Source organism: Vombatus ursinus, unplaced genomic scaffold (assembly GCF_900497805.2).
Source record: "Vombatus ursinus unplaced genomic scaffold, bare-nosed wombat genome assembly UNPS02014941.1, whole genome shotgun sequence".
NCBI classification, from domain to species: domain Eukaryota; kingdom Metazoa; phylum Chordata; class Mammalia; order Diprotodontia; family Vombatidae; genus Vombatus; species Vombatus ursinus.
The window spans coordinates 7,880,587-7,895,347 of record NW_020954719.1 but is presented as its reverse complement, the minus strand read 5'-3'; the positions used below and the strand labels follow the sequence as shown (position 1 = coordinate 7,895,347).

General features: G+C 36.6%; 1 protein-coding gene across 2 annotated transcripts in view; it reads left to right on the top strand.

Moving 5' to 3' along the window:
• The window catches only part of LIMA1 (LIM domain and actin binding 1), a 106,734-nt gene that overhangs the window by 21,358 nt on the left and 70,615 nt on the right, over positions 1-14,761 (top strand). Inside the window, exons 2-3 of one of the 2 annotated variants that reach the window (XM_027844367.1) lie at positions 6,833-7,011; positions 12,507-12,650. In XM_027844367.1, the coding sequence (XP_027700168.1) occupies positions 12,532-12,650 (119 nt within the window). In that variant the 5' untranslated portion in view covers positions 6,833-7,011; positions 12,507-12,531. The remainder of the gene's footprint in view (positions 1-6,832; positions 7,012-12,506; positions 12,651-14,761) is intronic. The other variant, XM_027844368.1, reaches the window with a different exon arrangement.

The following is a 14,761-nucleotide window of genomic DNA, read 5'->3' as shown; positions in this document are numbered from 1 at the left end:
CTTTCTGTAGTAGCAAAGAACTGGAAACAAAATTAATATTGTGGTATATGAATAAAGGAGAGCTAGATGGTGAGGTAGATAGAGTGCCGGGCCTGGAGTCAGGAAGATTCGTCTTTCTGAGTTCAAGTCTGGCCTGAAGACACTTACTAGATGTGTGATGCTGGGCAAGATACTTCAGTATCTTTGCCTAGAAAATCCCAAATGAAATCAGAAAGAGTTGGACATGACTGAAACAACTCAACAACAGGTTGTGTAGTGGATAGAGCCCAGGTTCTAGATGCTATCAGAAGGCCTTGAGTTTAAATGAAGCCTCAGACACTTCCTACAAGTCCTTTAACCTTTATCTGTCTCAGTTTTCTCAACTGTAAGATGGAGATAATAATGGCGCCTACCTCCTAGGGTTGTTGTGAAGTTCAAATGAGATATTTGTAAAGCTCTTAGCACAGTGCCTAGTACATAGTAGGTGCTTAATAAATCTTTCCTTCTTTCCTTTCTAATCCTTTCTTCCTTCCTCCATCATCAAATTCTTCTGCCTAGCTTTTAAGGTCACCCACAATTTGTTTTATGTAGCCGATATTTACTGAGTGTTCAGGACATTGTGATAATTTCTGTAGGAGATAGAAAAATATAGGACATGAGCCCTAATCTCAAGCAATGTATACTGTAATAGTTTATAAGTCTTATCATAACTCCCTAGTATAAATATCCTCTTCCAAGCCTATGTCTTGTGGCCTCTTTTCTTCTTCCTGTACACCACATCATTTGGTGGTCTCATTAGCTCCAGTGAATTCAGTTACCTGTTTATGCAGATTATTCCCAGGTTTATATATCTAGCTCTAACTTCTCTCTTAAGCTCTATTTTCATATCAGTTGCCTTTTAAATGTCTCAAATTGATGTCCTGGAGACATGTCAAATTTAACATGTCCAAAACAGAGCCCATTATATTTTAATTCTCCCCTTGAATCCTCCCCTCTTCCCAATTTCACTTTTAGTAGCATAGGAATCACTATCCTCCCAGACACCCATCAGTTTTTTTGCACTTTACTTCCCAGTGCGTACTCTTTAGTGACACTGGCCTCCTGGCTGTGCCACCAACAAAGCACTCCATCTCTCAGTTGGAGGCATTTTCTTTGGCTGCCCCCCTGTCTGGAATGCTCTTCCTCCTCCACTTCAACTACTGACCTTCCTGGCTTCCTTTAAGTTCCAGCTAAAATTCTACCTTCTATCGGAAGCCTTCCCAAATGCCCTTTAATTCTGGTGCTTTCCCTTTGTTAATTATTTCCTATTTATCCCTACTTAGCTTGCTTTGTATACATTTGTTTGCATGTTGTCTCCTCCATTAGATGGTATACTCCTTGAGGGCAGGGACTGTTTTTTGCTTCTTTTTGTGTCTCATTGCTTACTTGATTGATTCATGATTACTCACACTCACCTCACATATCCAGTCTGTGGTCAAGACTTGTTTCTAACTTCACAGTGTCTCTCATGTCTCCTTGTTGTTATTCACCCAGCCACCCCTCTAGTTTTTAGGCTCTCATTACCTCTGGTCTCTCCCACTTCTGTCCACCCTCCATTTAGCTGCTGAAGTGATCTTTTAAAGATGTAGATGGGGGCAGCTCGGTGTCACAGTGGATAGAGCACCAGCCTTGAAGTCAGGAGGACCTGAGTTCAAATCTGGCCTCAGACCAAACACTTGACACTTACTAGCTGTGTGACCCTGGGCAAGTCGCTTAACCCCAATTGCCTAAAAAAAGGAAAAAAAAATAAAGATGTAGATCTGACCATGTTTCTCTAGTAGCTTCGGGTTCACCTCTAGTATCAAATATAAAATAATGTGTTTTGTATTTATTAAAGCCTTTTACATTGTAGCCCCCTTGTATCTTTTCAACCTTACACTTTACTCCCCTCCACCTACTCTATAATCCCCTTACCTTGGTCTGTTTTCGGTTTTTCCCACATGATGCTCCATCCTCCAAATCAGTGCCTTTTCACTGCCTAGCCCCCATGCCTGGAATGCTTTCCTTCCTCACCTCAGCTTCCTGGCTCTTCCTTCAAGACTCAAATCAGATCCCATCTGCCTAAGGACTTTATAGGTCTAGTTTTCCCGTCCTCGTTCCCTCCCTTCCCACCACAATCACCCCTTCACTGCTAGTGCCTTCCCTCTGGTATTACCTTCCATTTACTCTGTGTGTATCTTGTGTGTACATGGTTGTTTTTGTGTTGTCTCCCGACTGTTAGAATGTGATTTTTTTTTTTTATGGGCAGGGACTGTGATTTTGCCTTTCTTTATCTTCCCAGCACTTAGCACAATTTGTTGCACGTAATAAATGCTTGTTGACCGTGAGCATTTCTTAAGTGCCTATTATATGCTGGGTAATAGGAATAAAGAGAAAAATTAATCAGCCCCTAACTTTAAAACAACATGTACATGCCAGGTATGTGGTATTGTTTGTTCAAAAGCATGGAGGCCTGGTGATTGAATATTGTGTACTGAAAACAGCAAATAGGCTAGTTTGGCTTGAAAGTAGAATGAATGAGTTAGAGCCAGGTTATAAAGGGCTTTAAATACCAAACAAAAGAATTTATAGTTTATTGTAGAGCAGGATTTTTTAAACTGGGGTTGGTCCTTGGGCCCCTAAGTTTCTGTGAATAGATTTCAGGAGAGGCCCATGAACTTAAAAGGGAAAATATTATGTATTTATTTCAATAAAATTGATTTCCTTTATAATCATATATATTTTATTTTGTAATTTTAAAAACTTTATTCCAAAAATCAATCCATGAGCTTCATTAGACTACCAAACGTGTCCATGACACAAAAAAGAATTTTTAAAAATTGAAACATAGTCATATGTGCAGGTTTAAAAGGCCTGAATTTATAATTCAGAGACATATGGACTAATTACTAAGCAATATCAGCAATTCGTAAAAGCTATAGACTCAAAAGCTTCTTAATCTTATCTAACACTGTCTCAAAGGACAGGGATTATCTCAAAGGATTATACTCTTCTGGATTATACTTTTTTGGCATAATAACCAAAAGTCATTGGAGTAATAACTAAATATCTATGAACAAAGGAAAACTTCCTTGATTATAGTCCCCTAACCCTGGCCAACTATCTTACAAAAGAATGTTCTTGGTCACAAAAGGTTCTGGTCAAGAATGTGTACATAAAAAGATAATTTAGTGTAATGAAAAGGGACAAACAGTACATTGGAAAGAGTTCAAGAGTTAGAAGACCTCGATTCAAATCCTGCCTCTGGATTCTGGAGGAGTAGCAGGAAAAAGTATAAAGAACTGTCCCCCAAAACTCCTGCAAACTTTTCTAGTCAACGTACCAGACTAAATCCTGAAAAAAATCACAATGAATCACTTTTCTAGCCTAGGTTGGTGTAGAGAGGCAGAGAGGTCTGTGGGAACTGAGTTGGGCACTTGACCAGGAGTGTGTCAGGCATGCACTTTAGTGCCCTGGAATTGGGCCTAAGGGAAAGATGACATCCCAGACCCAAACCATGTTACACCCTTACGCAGGGTGTAAGAAAAAGTGCTAAATGACAACCACTATCCAGTTCTGGGTCACAGAACCAGTGTGAACTGAAAAAGGGACCTGAACCTAGCCATGAGTAGTGTTTGCAGGCTCTGGCCTTTGTATTGAGTGAGGAGGAAGTTCAGAAACAAGAAACAGCAATGTGTCTTGGACAGCAGATTCTTGGATCCAGCTTCTAGTCCAGTCTGAAACCTGAAGACATTATATTTCAAGAAATCTTAAAAGAAAACTATTTTTGTGTATAGAGATTTCATATTTTTTCTTTCTTTTTTTTGGAAGGGGATGGTTTACAAGGCAGTTAAGGTTAAGTGACTTGCCCAGCGTCACACAGCTAATGTCAAATGTCTGAGACTGGATTTGAACTCAGGTCCTCCTGATTCCAGGGCCAGTGCTCTATCCACTGCACCACCTGGCTGCCCAAAAGAAAATTATTTTTAAGATTTCTTAAAACCAAGGGGAAGGTGAAAATAGAAAGAATCCACTGGCCACCTTCTGAAAGAAACCCCAGAATGAAAACTCCCAGGAACATTCTAGCCAAAATCCAGAGGTTCTATGTCAAAGAAAAAAAGTACTGCAAGCAGTCAGAAAGAAAGAATTGAGGTCCCACAGAGCTAGAGTCAGAATCACACATGATTTGATTGTCACTTGTCAATAAACATTTTTTAAGTGCTTACTTATTATGTGCCAGGCATTGTACTGAGCTCTTCACCACTTAACCTATATTTGCAACAATTTCCTCATCTGTAAAATCAGTTGCACCTACCTCACAGGGTTGTTGTGAAGATAAAATGAAATATTTGTAAAAGCACTTAGTATAGTGCCTGACACATAGTAGGCACTATGTAAATGCTATTCCATTCCCTTAGTCCCCTTTCATTACTGGGAAGGAGTGGAGAACTTGCAATACAATATTCCAAAAGGCAAAGTATATAGGCTTACAGCCAAAAAGAACGTTTCATGGCAAAACGGAGTATAATCCTAAAAGGGAAAAATGGATCTTTAATTAAAAAAAAGAGAGAGAGAGAAATTACAAGCATTCCTGATGAAAAAAACTCAAGGTGCATAGAAACTTTGATGTACAAACAGTGGTGTCAAGAGAAATGTAAGGGTAAATACGAACAAACAACGATGAAGGACTGAACAATGATAAATTACCTACATTCCAATATGAGGAGATGAAAATGTGTCTCCTCAGACCCCGAACATTTTGGGTTAGGGTAGTCTAATTGTGGTTCTGTTATGATTTGATCTTGATAGCAGAATGGAAAGGGAGTGGAAGAGAAATCTGGAGATTGGAGGAAAAGGAAAGGAAGATTAAGGAAATTCTCATAATCAATGTGCAAGTAGAAGTCTATACAAACAAGGAGGAAAGTGGAGAGAGTGGCCAACATTTGAACCTCACTTTCATCTGAACTGGTCAAAAGAGGGAAGAATACTCAGAATTGGGTGCAGTACATTTCACACAACATGAAATAAGAGAGAAAGAGGAGAAGGGAAAAGGGGAATTAGAGGGAAAGTAGATTAAGGGAGGGGACTAGTCTTAAGCAAAACAAACTTTAAGGATGTACTAATTTATAGCTATTTATAGCTTTTTTCAAGATTGTGAAGAATTAGAATTTGAGGGAGTGCACATCAATTGAGGGAATGGCTGAATGAGTTGTGGTATATAAATCTGATGGAATACTGTTATGTTCTAAGATATAATGAACGGGATGGTTTCAGAGAAACCTAGGAAGACTAACATGAATGATGCATAACGAAGTGAACAAAATCAGGAGAAAAATTTAATCAATCACATTAATATGGTAAAGACAAATAACTTTGAAAATACTTAGGAACTCTGATCAGTGTAATGACCAACAGTGATTCTAGAAGATTGATAGTGAAATGTAACCCTTCTCTTTATAGAGGTGAAAAACTCAGAGTACAGAATCACACACACACACCTACACACGTCTTTTAGTCCCCTCTCTGCCTTATAGGGAGAATGTAAAAAAAATTGTTTATAAATCTCAAAACTTTCTGTATTAAAAATGTGCAGACTTTCTCCAGCAAGCACTTAATATTATAATTATCTACCTTTTGATGTTCCAAAGCTATGTTGTGATTGTCATAATATCACTCCACATTCTAGGAGCAGCATTTTAGGAAAAAAAATTGAAAAACTAGAGGAAGGGAGCCAACAAGGTGAAGGGTCTGGAGCGTCATAAGCACTTAATAGATGCTTATTGATTGGTTGATTAGCTGATATCAAACGAGGGTTAGATGAAGGAATTAGGAATATTTAGCCTGAAGAAGCAAAGGCTTTGACATGATAGCTGCCATCAAGCCTTTGAAGAGTTGTCTCATGGGAAGAAGGAATAGACTTGTCCTGCTTGACCTAAGGTCAGAACTAGAAGCGATAGTTGGAAGTAACTTCTTAAATATTAGTTTAATATAGGGAAAACTTAACAATTAAATGTTTTCCAAAGTGGAATGATCTACCTTAGGAGGTTATTTATTTTCTCTTACTGGGGACTATCAAGCAAAAGCTGGATGACTACTTTTTTGATGTCTTACAGAGGGGTATAGTATCTGATTTTATAGTATCTGAAGTCTCTTCCAACTGAGATTATAGCATAGTATTGTATCAGTCTGAATGTGAGTTATTAATGTGGCCTGAAGTCACATGAGAGGCAATGTGCAATAATGGATATAGAGCTGATCTGAGAGTTGGGAAGACCTCAAGTTCCCCTTCTGACCCATACTGGCTATTGATGCTTAATTTCTCTGTACTCCAGCCAACTCTCTAAGACTATGAGTGGAAGAGCAAATGCTAATTTGCATTGGTAGTGAGAGTCCCTTCACTGAGAGTTCCATATGCCAATGAAATCAGAGGTTCAACAAAAAAATGTTAAATTAGCTCTTTTGACTACCACATCACACTGCTTATATTGAGCTTGAAATACTAATAAAACCTCTATGTGTTATTTTCCCTCCATATAAACTGCATCTCAGCCACAGCTGTCTCTTTCATAAATCCTGTTTCTGTACAGTTTGCTGTTTAACCCAGATGTAGAACTTGAACTTTAGTAGACATAAATATAATCAGGTTCACTTGAGTTTATAGCTCATGACTATTGAGATATTTTGGTAACCTAGTTAAGCCATTCCATAAAAATTACTCATTCATATAGCACAAAAAAGTTTATTAAAAAATTTGTTTAAAAAGTTTATAAAAGGCTTTCCTCACATCAACTCTGTCAAGTATGTAATACAAGTGTAATTATCTTCTTTTTTACAGATAAGGAAACCTCAAGTCAAATTAAATTACCTGATCAGGGTCACATAGCTGTTGTCAAAGCGAGGCTTCAAGACCAAGTTTCTCCTAATTCCAAGCTCAATATTCTTTCCACTGAACCATGTTGCTTCTAAATGAAGATCAGTACTATCTCTCCCCTGTTCCTGCAATCTGAATATTTGGTAAACATGCTATCTATTACTTCATCCAAGTCTTTCATAAATATATGAAATAGAACATTAAACAGAACATACCCTGATAAGTATTCTTTGGTTCTAGATGTTCAACCAGTTCTGAACCTAACATTATCATCTAGTCCATTTCTGTCCATCTTATCCATTGTGAGAGACTTTGTCAAGTACTTTGCACCTTAAAAGGCAGCATGAGGCAATGGATAGAGTGTTGGAGTTGGAGTCAGGGAGACCTGGGTTCACAGCCTATTTCTAACACATTTTAGCTGTGTGATCATGGACAAGTCACTTAATCTTTCTAAGCTTCAGTTTTGTCATCTGTAAAGTGGAGATAGTAATACTAATACTAATGCCTATACTATGTACCCCACAGTTTTTGTGAATTTCATGTGAGATATTCTATGTAAGAAAGCACCTTAAGGTGCTATAAAATTAGAAACTATTATTGAAATTCAGATACAGTGTGTCCAGTGCATTCCTTTGATCTCTACTAGTAATCCTGTCCAAAAAAAAATAGGAAACAGTATAACATTAATTATCCTTAATCCATCCTGGCTTTTAGTCATCACTTTCTTTCTAAATGTTTGAAAACCATTTCTTCATAAAATTCTCTTATGAATTATTAAATGGAGAAAGTTGAACTCACTTGCTTATATTTTGATTTCTCTACCTACTAACCTTCACCTTTTTGGAAAGTGGGGCATTTTCCTAGTTCTACTTTTAAAATACCCTATCACTCCAATTTATTATGCAGGACTTAGTCAAAGTTCATTCATTATTCTAGGATATATTCATATATATCTATATCTATCTATAGTGAGTATAGGCATAGTGACTTAAGCTCATAGAGGGCAACTAGGTGCTCTTCTACATCTCACTTATCTTGCCTTTCATTTTCTTGTTACCTTGTTCTTCTAGCCTTCAGGCTATTCTCTTTGGTTGAGAGAACAAATTCATTACTTCGGCCCTTTGCAAGTAGCCTGGATTCTAACCACCCCTTCGGAACACACACTTATTAGCTGAGTTACTGTGGGAAAGCCAGTTAACCTCTCAGTGCCTCAGTTTCTTCATCTGTAAAATGAGGTTAATAATTGAACCACTTACCTCAGGTATAAAGGTGTAACATTTAGGGTAAACATTCTTAAAAAGCTTTATAAACATGAGTAATTGCTGATTGTTTTCTTTCATTCTTTCATTCTCTTGCCCTATTCCCAGAGTAACCTTAAAAAAAAAGAACAATCAAAATCTTTTTATAATCTTTAGCATTTATGATGTCTCCACTCATACTGCATTTTAAACGATCTACCATTAATGCTAAAGAATCTCACCAATCTTCTATTTCTTTCTAGTTACTCAATTCCATCTCTTTTATGTACCATTTTAAAACCTGAGCTCCTCAATTACCTCCCTATTCAGATACTCTGGTTTCTTTAGACATGGCTCTTTTTTTTCCTTACTGGTTGAAATAATTTGTATTTCCATTACCAGAATTTTGGTTTTAAGAGCTTTCCTTGCCTTTGTCTTACTGGCTTGAATTGAGCTGAATTCCCTTTTAGATTCTCAGGACATGGAATCAGGACATTGAATTGAGCTAAATTGTCTTTTAGAGTCTTAGGACGTGGAATCTCAGGGTAAAAAATTTCAGTTTCCTTATCCGTAAAGTGGGGATAATAAGTTGTACTGCCTACTTCACAGGTTCATGACAGCGTAAAACTGTCAAATGCTACTGGCAAGCAGAATTGTAGAAGACTTGATTTTGATGCTGCGCCACTTACTAGCCAACTGAACTTAGGCAAGTCAGTCAATCCTTCTGAGCTTTAACTTCCTAAACAGTAAAAAAGGGATAAAAAAAATATTTGTACTACAAATCTCAAACTTTCCTTTGTTAGGATCAAATGAGATAATGCATATGAAAATGCTTTGAGTATCATTGAATGCTATATAAATATAAGCTGTTAACATTTTAATACTGGTCTCTGTTTAAAACAAAACAAAACATGCCATTTCTCACCCAGATCTTTTACAGTGTTAACCATTGCTTTAAAATATCAATAATCTTTCCATGTATTCATAGACAAATGGAATAGCATTTGTTTTGTTTTTAATTATATAAGGTACTTCAGGATAGAGTTCATAACAAGATCTTAGGATCATAAGCTAGAAGGGACCTTCTTAGAGGTCATCTGATCCACTGCCCTGATTGAGATCATGATTAAGTGACTTATAGTAAGAGGAAGGGATGAGATTTGAACCCTAGTCTTTTGGTTTTTTAATGTAACTAAACTTGGCAATTGATACATTTCTTTTTCGTATTGAAACCCTATTGATTTATAAATAAGTAGTTTCATTTTTAAAAATTTGCAATTAGGGTGCTTCTTGTCCCCTTTTGTAATCGCTAGACCAGTAGACTACTCCGAAAGAAATTTTTTGACCCAGAATTGACCTTGTTAGAAGAACTGGCAAGAGCTTTACCCATACAAGGTTTGGAAACATAATTATACAACAATATGAAAGCTTGAATTTTTTTTTAACCAAATTGTGTCTGAATGTTGCTTAAGTCAGTTCTTATTTTGACTTAACCTAAACTAGGTTACAATCATATCTAGGTTAAAACATATTTAGCATATTTAGTAAATGCTTAGTTTAGTGCAGATATTAGTTGCAAAAAGAAAAGGTGTGATTATTTGAGACTTTTCAAGACCTTTTCAAATGGCATCTTGGTTAAGAATTAAGGTTATTCCTTGACTTAGCTATTCTCATCAATACGATGATCCAAGACAATTCTGAAGGACTTATAATGAAAAATGCTATCTACCTCCAGCAAATAGACTGATGGGGTCTGAATGCAGATTGAAGGATACTTTTAAATTTTTCTTTATTTATTTTGCAACGTGGCTAATATGGAAGTGTTTTGCATGCCTGTACATGTATAATCTGTATCAAATTGCCTTCTCAAGGAGGGGAAAGGAGAGCAAGAGACAGAGAGAATTTGAAACTCAAAATTTTTAAAAAGCTGAAGTTTAAAAAATTTTCACATGTAATTGAGAAAAAAATAAAATTTTTTTAAAAAAATTATTAAAAAAAAAAGAATTGTCATTCTTATGGGCTTCCAGTTAAGATGGCTGCTTGAAAGACAGTCACCTCAGCCACACACCTATTCCAGCAAAACACTAAAAATTGCACCAGACCAAATAATAATCAAGAAATTAAAAGAGAAACTACAGTAAATTCCTTCATGCAGTCTAGAACTACACCGAAATATAGCTGGAAGCAAAAAGGCAGTGGGAAAGGAGGCTAGCCACAAAAGCCTCCGCCAGTACAGGCCAACAAGCCAATCCATCTTTTTCCTTTTAGACTGTACTTGAACCTGTGAAGTCATTCTTCTTTTGGGTGTTTCAGGATCTACAATAATTCTTTTGAGTGGTCAGTATCATCTTCTATTTGCTCGTATCTCCAGCTTTAGTTCCTGAATTGGGGCTTTGTATGTCTTCTTTCTCTTTCACCATCTTCTCTGTAAATGGAGTGAGGGGCATGCAGAATATAGAAAGATATGATGGCGTTTTGTTCAGTCGTTTCAGTCACGTCTGACTCTTCGTAACCTCATTTGGGTCAGTAAAAATACTGGAGTGGTTTGCTGTTTCCTTTCCCAGCTCATTTTACAGATGAGAAAACTGAGGAAAACAGGGTTAAGTGACTTGTCCAGGCTCACACATCTAATGAATATCTGATGCTAATTTTGAACTCAAGAAGATGAGTCTTCCTGACTTCAAGGCCAGTTGCTCTATCCACTGCCCCACCTAGCTGCCTTATTGGATGAAGGGAAAGACACATAACCATGAACATGAATGGTGTGAATTCTTCCACAAAATGAAGGAGGGGTAGTACAGTGGATCAGAAAGCAGAATCCAACAGGAACAAAAGGTCAAGAATCTCAAGGGAAGTTACGTGGGAGGAAATGAGAAGAAAAGAGGCCTAGCAGTACCAGCTCTCTAACACTTAAATTCTCTCTACCTCTCTCTCTCTCATATATCTATCTATCTATATAGATATATATGTATACATGTGCGCATATATATACACACATATGTATGTATGTATATGTGTACAAACACGTGTGTATGTAAAAGTATATATAACTATATTCTAACTATACTATAAAGGAGAAATCATCAAAACTCTTTGGTGCTTGTTTAAAAAAATAGAAAAGTTGATCAAAGATGACTGAAAAAGAAAAATGAAAATCATTACAGGAGCTTTGGGAAAACAGGCACACTGATACACTGTTGATAGAGTTGTGAATTGAACTAGCCATTCTGCAATTTGACTCCTGCTTCCTCATCCGTAAAATGAGAGGTTGGATTAGAATAAGGATCCTCCCAGTTCCAAAATTGTGAGCAAATTAGATTCATAAATACATAGAACAGTATGATAGTATCAAATTGTCTCAAACTTTATTAACATAGCATCTAAAATAATTCAGTTTTAGAAAGGAATTATCAGTATTTGAAGTGACTATAAACTAGGATTCTATCCTGCCAAAAAAATTGTGTTCTCCCTGTTGTCAAGAGTATTATAAACTACTTAAATTTGTATCTTTATCTTTGCAAAACAAGGAAACTAGTGGCTCCATTCTGATCTCACCTCATTGTGACAAAAGTTGAAACTACAACTTTTATTTGATTATTTGGAAGATTTTGATGATTTACCAGTACAAAAATCAAACCAATTTCTTAAAAAGTAACTAGTAATGGATCTGTTGCTATGAGGGACCCTGTTCTTATGTATTTGCTTTCAGTTATCATGAACACATTTAATTCATGGAGGAAGATAGAAGGATTTCTAGAAAATATTGGAACATGGTAGCCATTATAGAGCTTTTCAGCTAGATGTAACATAAATTGTTTTCCTCACTTTTTTAAACAATTGAAGGAGGAAAAATCCCTATAACCAGGGCTAATGTTAACTAACATATGTAGAACCCGTGTACCTATATTAAAAATAAAGAATTTCTATAGGTCTTAGTGGGGAAGAAGCAGACAAAAAGATACCTGAAAGTAGGGCCACCTATCTTGATGACAGCTTTTTTGAGATGCTGATTATGGAAACACCACTTCGACATTGAATATAAGGAGATATAGCACAATCAATGTCTACATGAGGGACCAGTCATAGAATCATAGAAGCACTGAATTTTTTAGCCAGAAGTGAGCATCTAATTTAATATCCTTATTTTACAGATGCAGAAACAGACTAGAAAGAGGTAAAATGATTTGTACAGTATCACATAGCCAGTTAGTGTCAAGGTGACTACTAATACTACTACTTGCTCACATTTAGATGGTGCTTTAGGGATCCTAAAGATCTACACATATATATTAAGCTTTCTAACTCTTTGTCCAGTGTTCTTTCAAGTATATTGTCCTGCTTCCTTCAAGTTAATCCTTGGTGGTATTGTTATATTGATCATCTAATGTTTCTTATTCCAGGGGAATTTCAGCATTTTGAGACAAGATGGACCCAGCTCCATTTAGGAGGGGACAGTGGGCTTCACAGTCTTTGAGGATCACTGCCAAAGAACTTTCTCTTGTCAATAAAAACAAGTCATCTACTATTGTAGAAATATTCTCCAAGTAAGTATTGATAATCATCCGGAAGCACTATGTTTTTTAGAGCCAATATTACCACTTGTTAGAGAATAAAGGACCAAGAAGCCTATTGTATAAAATGTTAAGATTAAAGATGCTGACCTGGGAATTAATAAACCATTTACTAAGTGGTTTCTCAATTTAGATCTACAAAGAAGCATATAATAGAATTAGAAGACATGGTGAGGAGTTTACCACTTAGTTACAAAAATTAAAACTCACATATGAAACAGCCTGAGAACAATTATAAAACAAAATATCAACAAATATAAAGCTTACTACAAATATGTAGAAAGGAATGGAAGAAATAATAGGTGTGAAGTTACAGAGCGATTGGGATTAGCAAATAGTATACTCAAGATGGAAAGCAGATTGGCTAGAGTGGAAAGTCATTATTAAGGAATATTGAGAAATCAGATTGGAGAGATTACGAAGGAGGTACCTTGATGATGAAAGGCCATAAATATAGGCCAAGTCTAGATTTTTTTTATCCTTGGCAATATGAAGCTACTCTAGACTCTTGATTAGAAAAGTAAAATGGTAAATAGAGACTGTTTGAGGAAGATTATTCTCATAGTCATGTGTAGGATGGTTCATAGCACACAGAAATAATCTGTATATGAAGTAATTAAAGTAGTGCCTATAAAAATGAAAGGAAGGGGGGTGAATCAGGAGAGATTAATGGGAAGAATTGGAAGTATTTCTTAAATAATTTGATATAGGAAGTGTAGATGAGGGGAGCAAAAACTGTGAACCTAGGAGACTAATAGTACCATTCATAATCATTAGGAAAGTCAGTCAATAAGCATTTATTAAGTGCTTACTGTATAGTAGGCATTTTGCTAAGTGTTGAGGATACAAAGACAAAGGTCAAGGTTCTTGCCTTAAGGGAAAAGGAATGTATTTTCCTTACAGGTGTATGTGTGTGTGTGTATACTTACACCCACAGACACACACATGAACATGCATTGAATATACAGGGTGGGTATGGGATCAGGAAAGGCCTCATGTAGAAGGTAGCACTTGAGCTGAGTCTTGAGAGAAACCAGAAATTCTAAGAGAAAGAAGTGAAAAGGGAGTGCATTCCAGACACGTGGGACAGCCAGTGCAGAGGCATAAGAAGTAAAAGGCAGACTTGTGTATGAGGAATGGAGAGTAGACCAGGGTGGCTAGATCACAGGGTATGGAGAGGGGAAAGTGTATAAGAAGATTGGAAAGGTAGAAAAGAATCAGCTTATGAAGAGCTTTAAATGCTAAACAGAGGAGTTTGTATACTTGATACTTGAGGAAATGGAGAGCCACTAGAGTTTGTTGAGCTGGGGAGGGGGGAGGTTTGGAGTGTGAAATGATCAGATTCTACACTTGAGGAAAGTTATATGGCAGCTCTTTGGAGGATGGTTTGGAGTTGGGAGAGGCTTGAGGCAGGGAGACCACATAGAAAGCTATTGTGGTAGTCTAGGGGACAGGTGATAAAGGCCTGAACTAGGGTTGTGGCTGTGTGAGTAAAGAGGAAGAAATGTATATGAGAGATGTTGTGAAAACAGAATGGACAAGACTGGGCTGTTTGACTATACAGGTAAGTAAGAGTGAGGATTTGAGAATGACACTGAGGTTCAGAACCTGGGGGACTAGGATGCTTATCCTAGATGGTAGTGGAGAAGTCCAGAAGAGGGGTAGGTTTGGGAGGAATGATAAGTGAGTTTTGTTTTGGACATGCTGATTTTTAGATGCCTCTGATAAATCTCATTTTGAAGCATATCATTGACAGTGATGTGGGACTAAAATTCAAGAGAGGGAGGAGAGCTATATAAATAGTTACGAGAATCATTTGCATGGAGGAAGTGTAAAGGCATCTCGCTTTTAGGGACCATCTTAATCACGAAGTTTAAAGAGTCCTTAGAGATAATTTTGTCTAACACTGAAACTTAGTACTACAAGTTAGACTCACCATTTCATCTCCGTTATGGGTTGTGAAAGAAACAACAAATTTTTCTTTTTAAGAAAAATACTTTATTTTTCCCAATTGCATGTAAAAACAATTCTTTTTTGCCTTTTTTTTTTTTTTTTTTTTTTTTTTTTTTTTTTTTTTTTTTTTT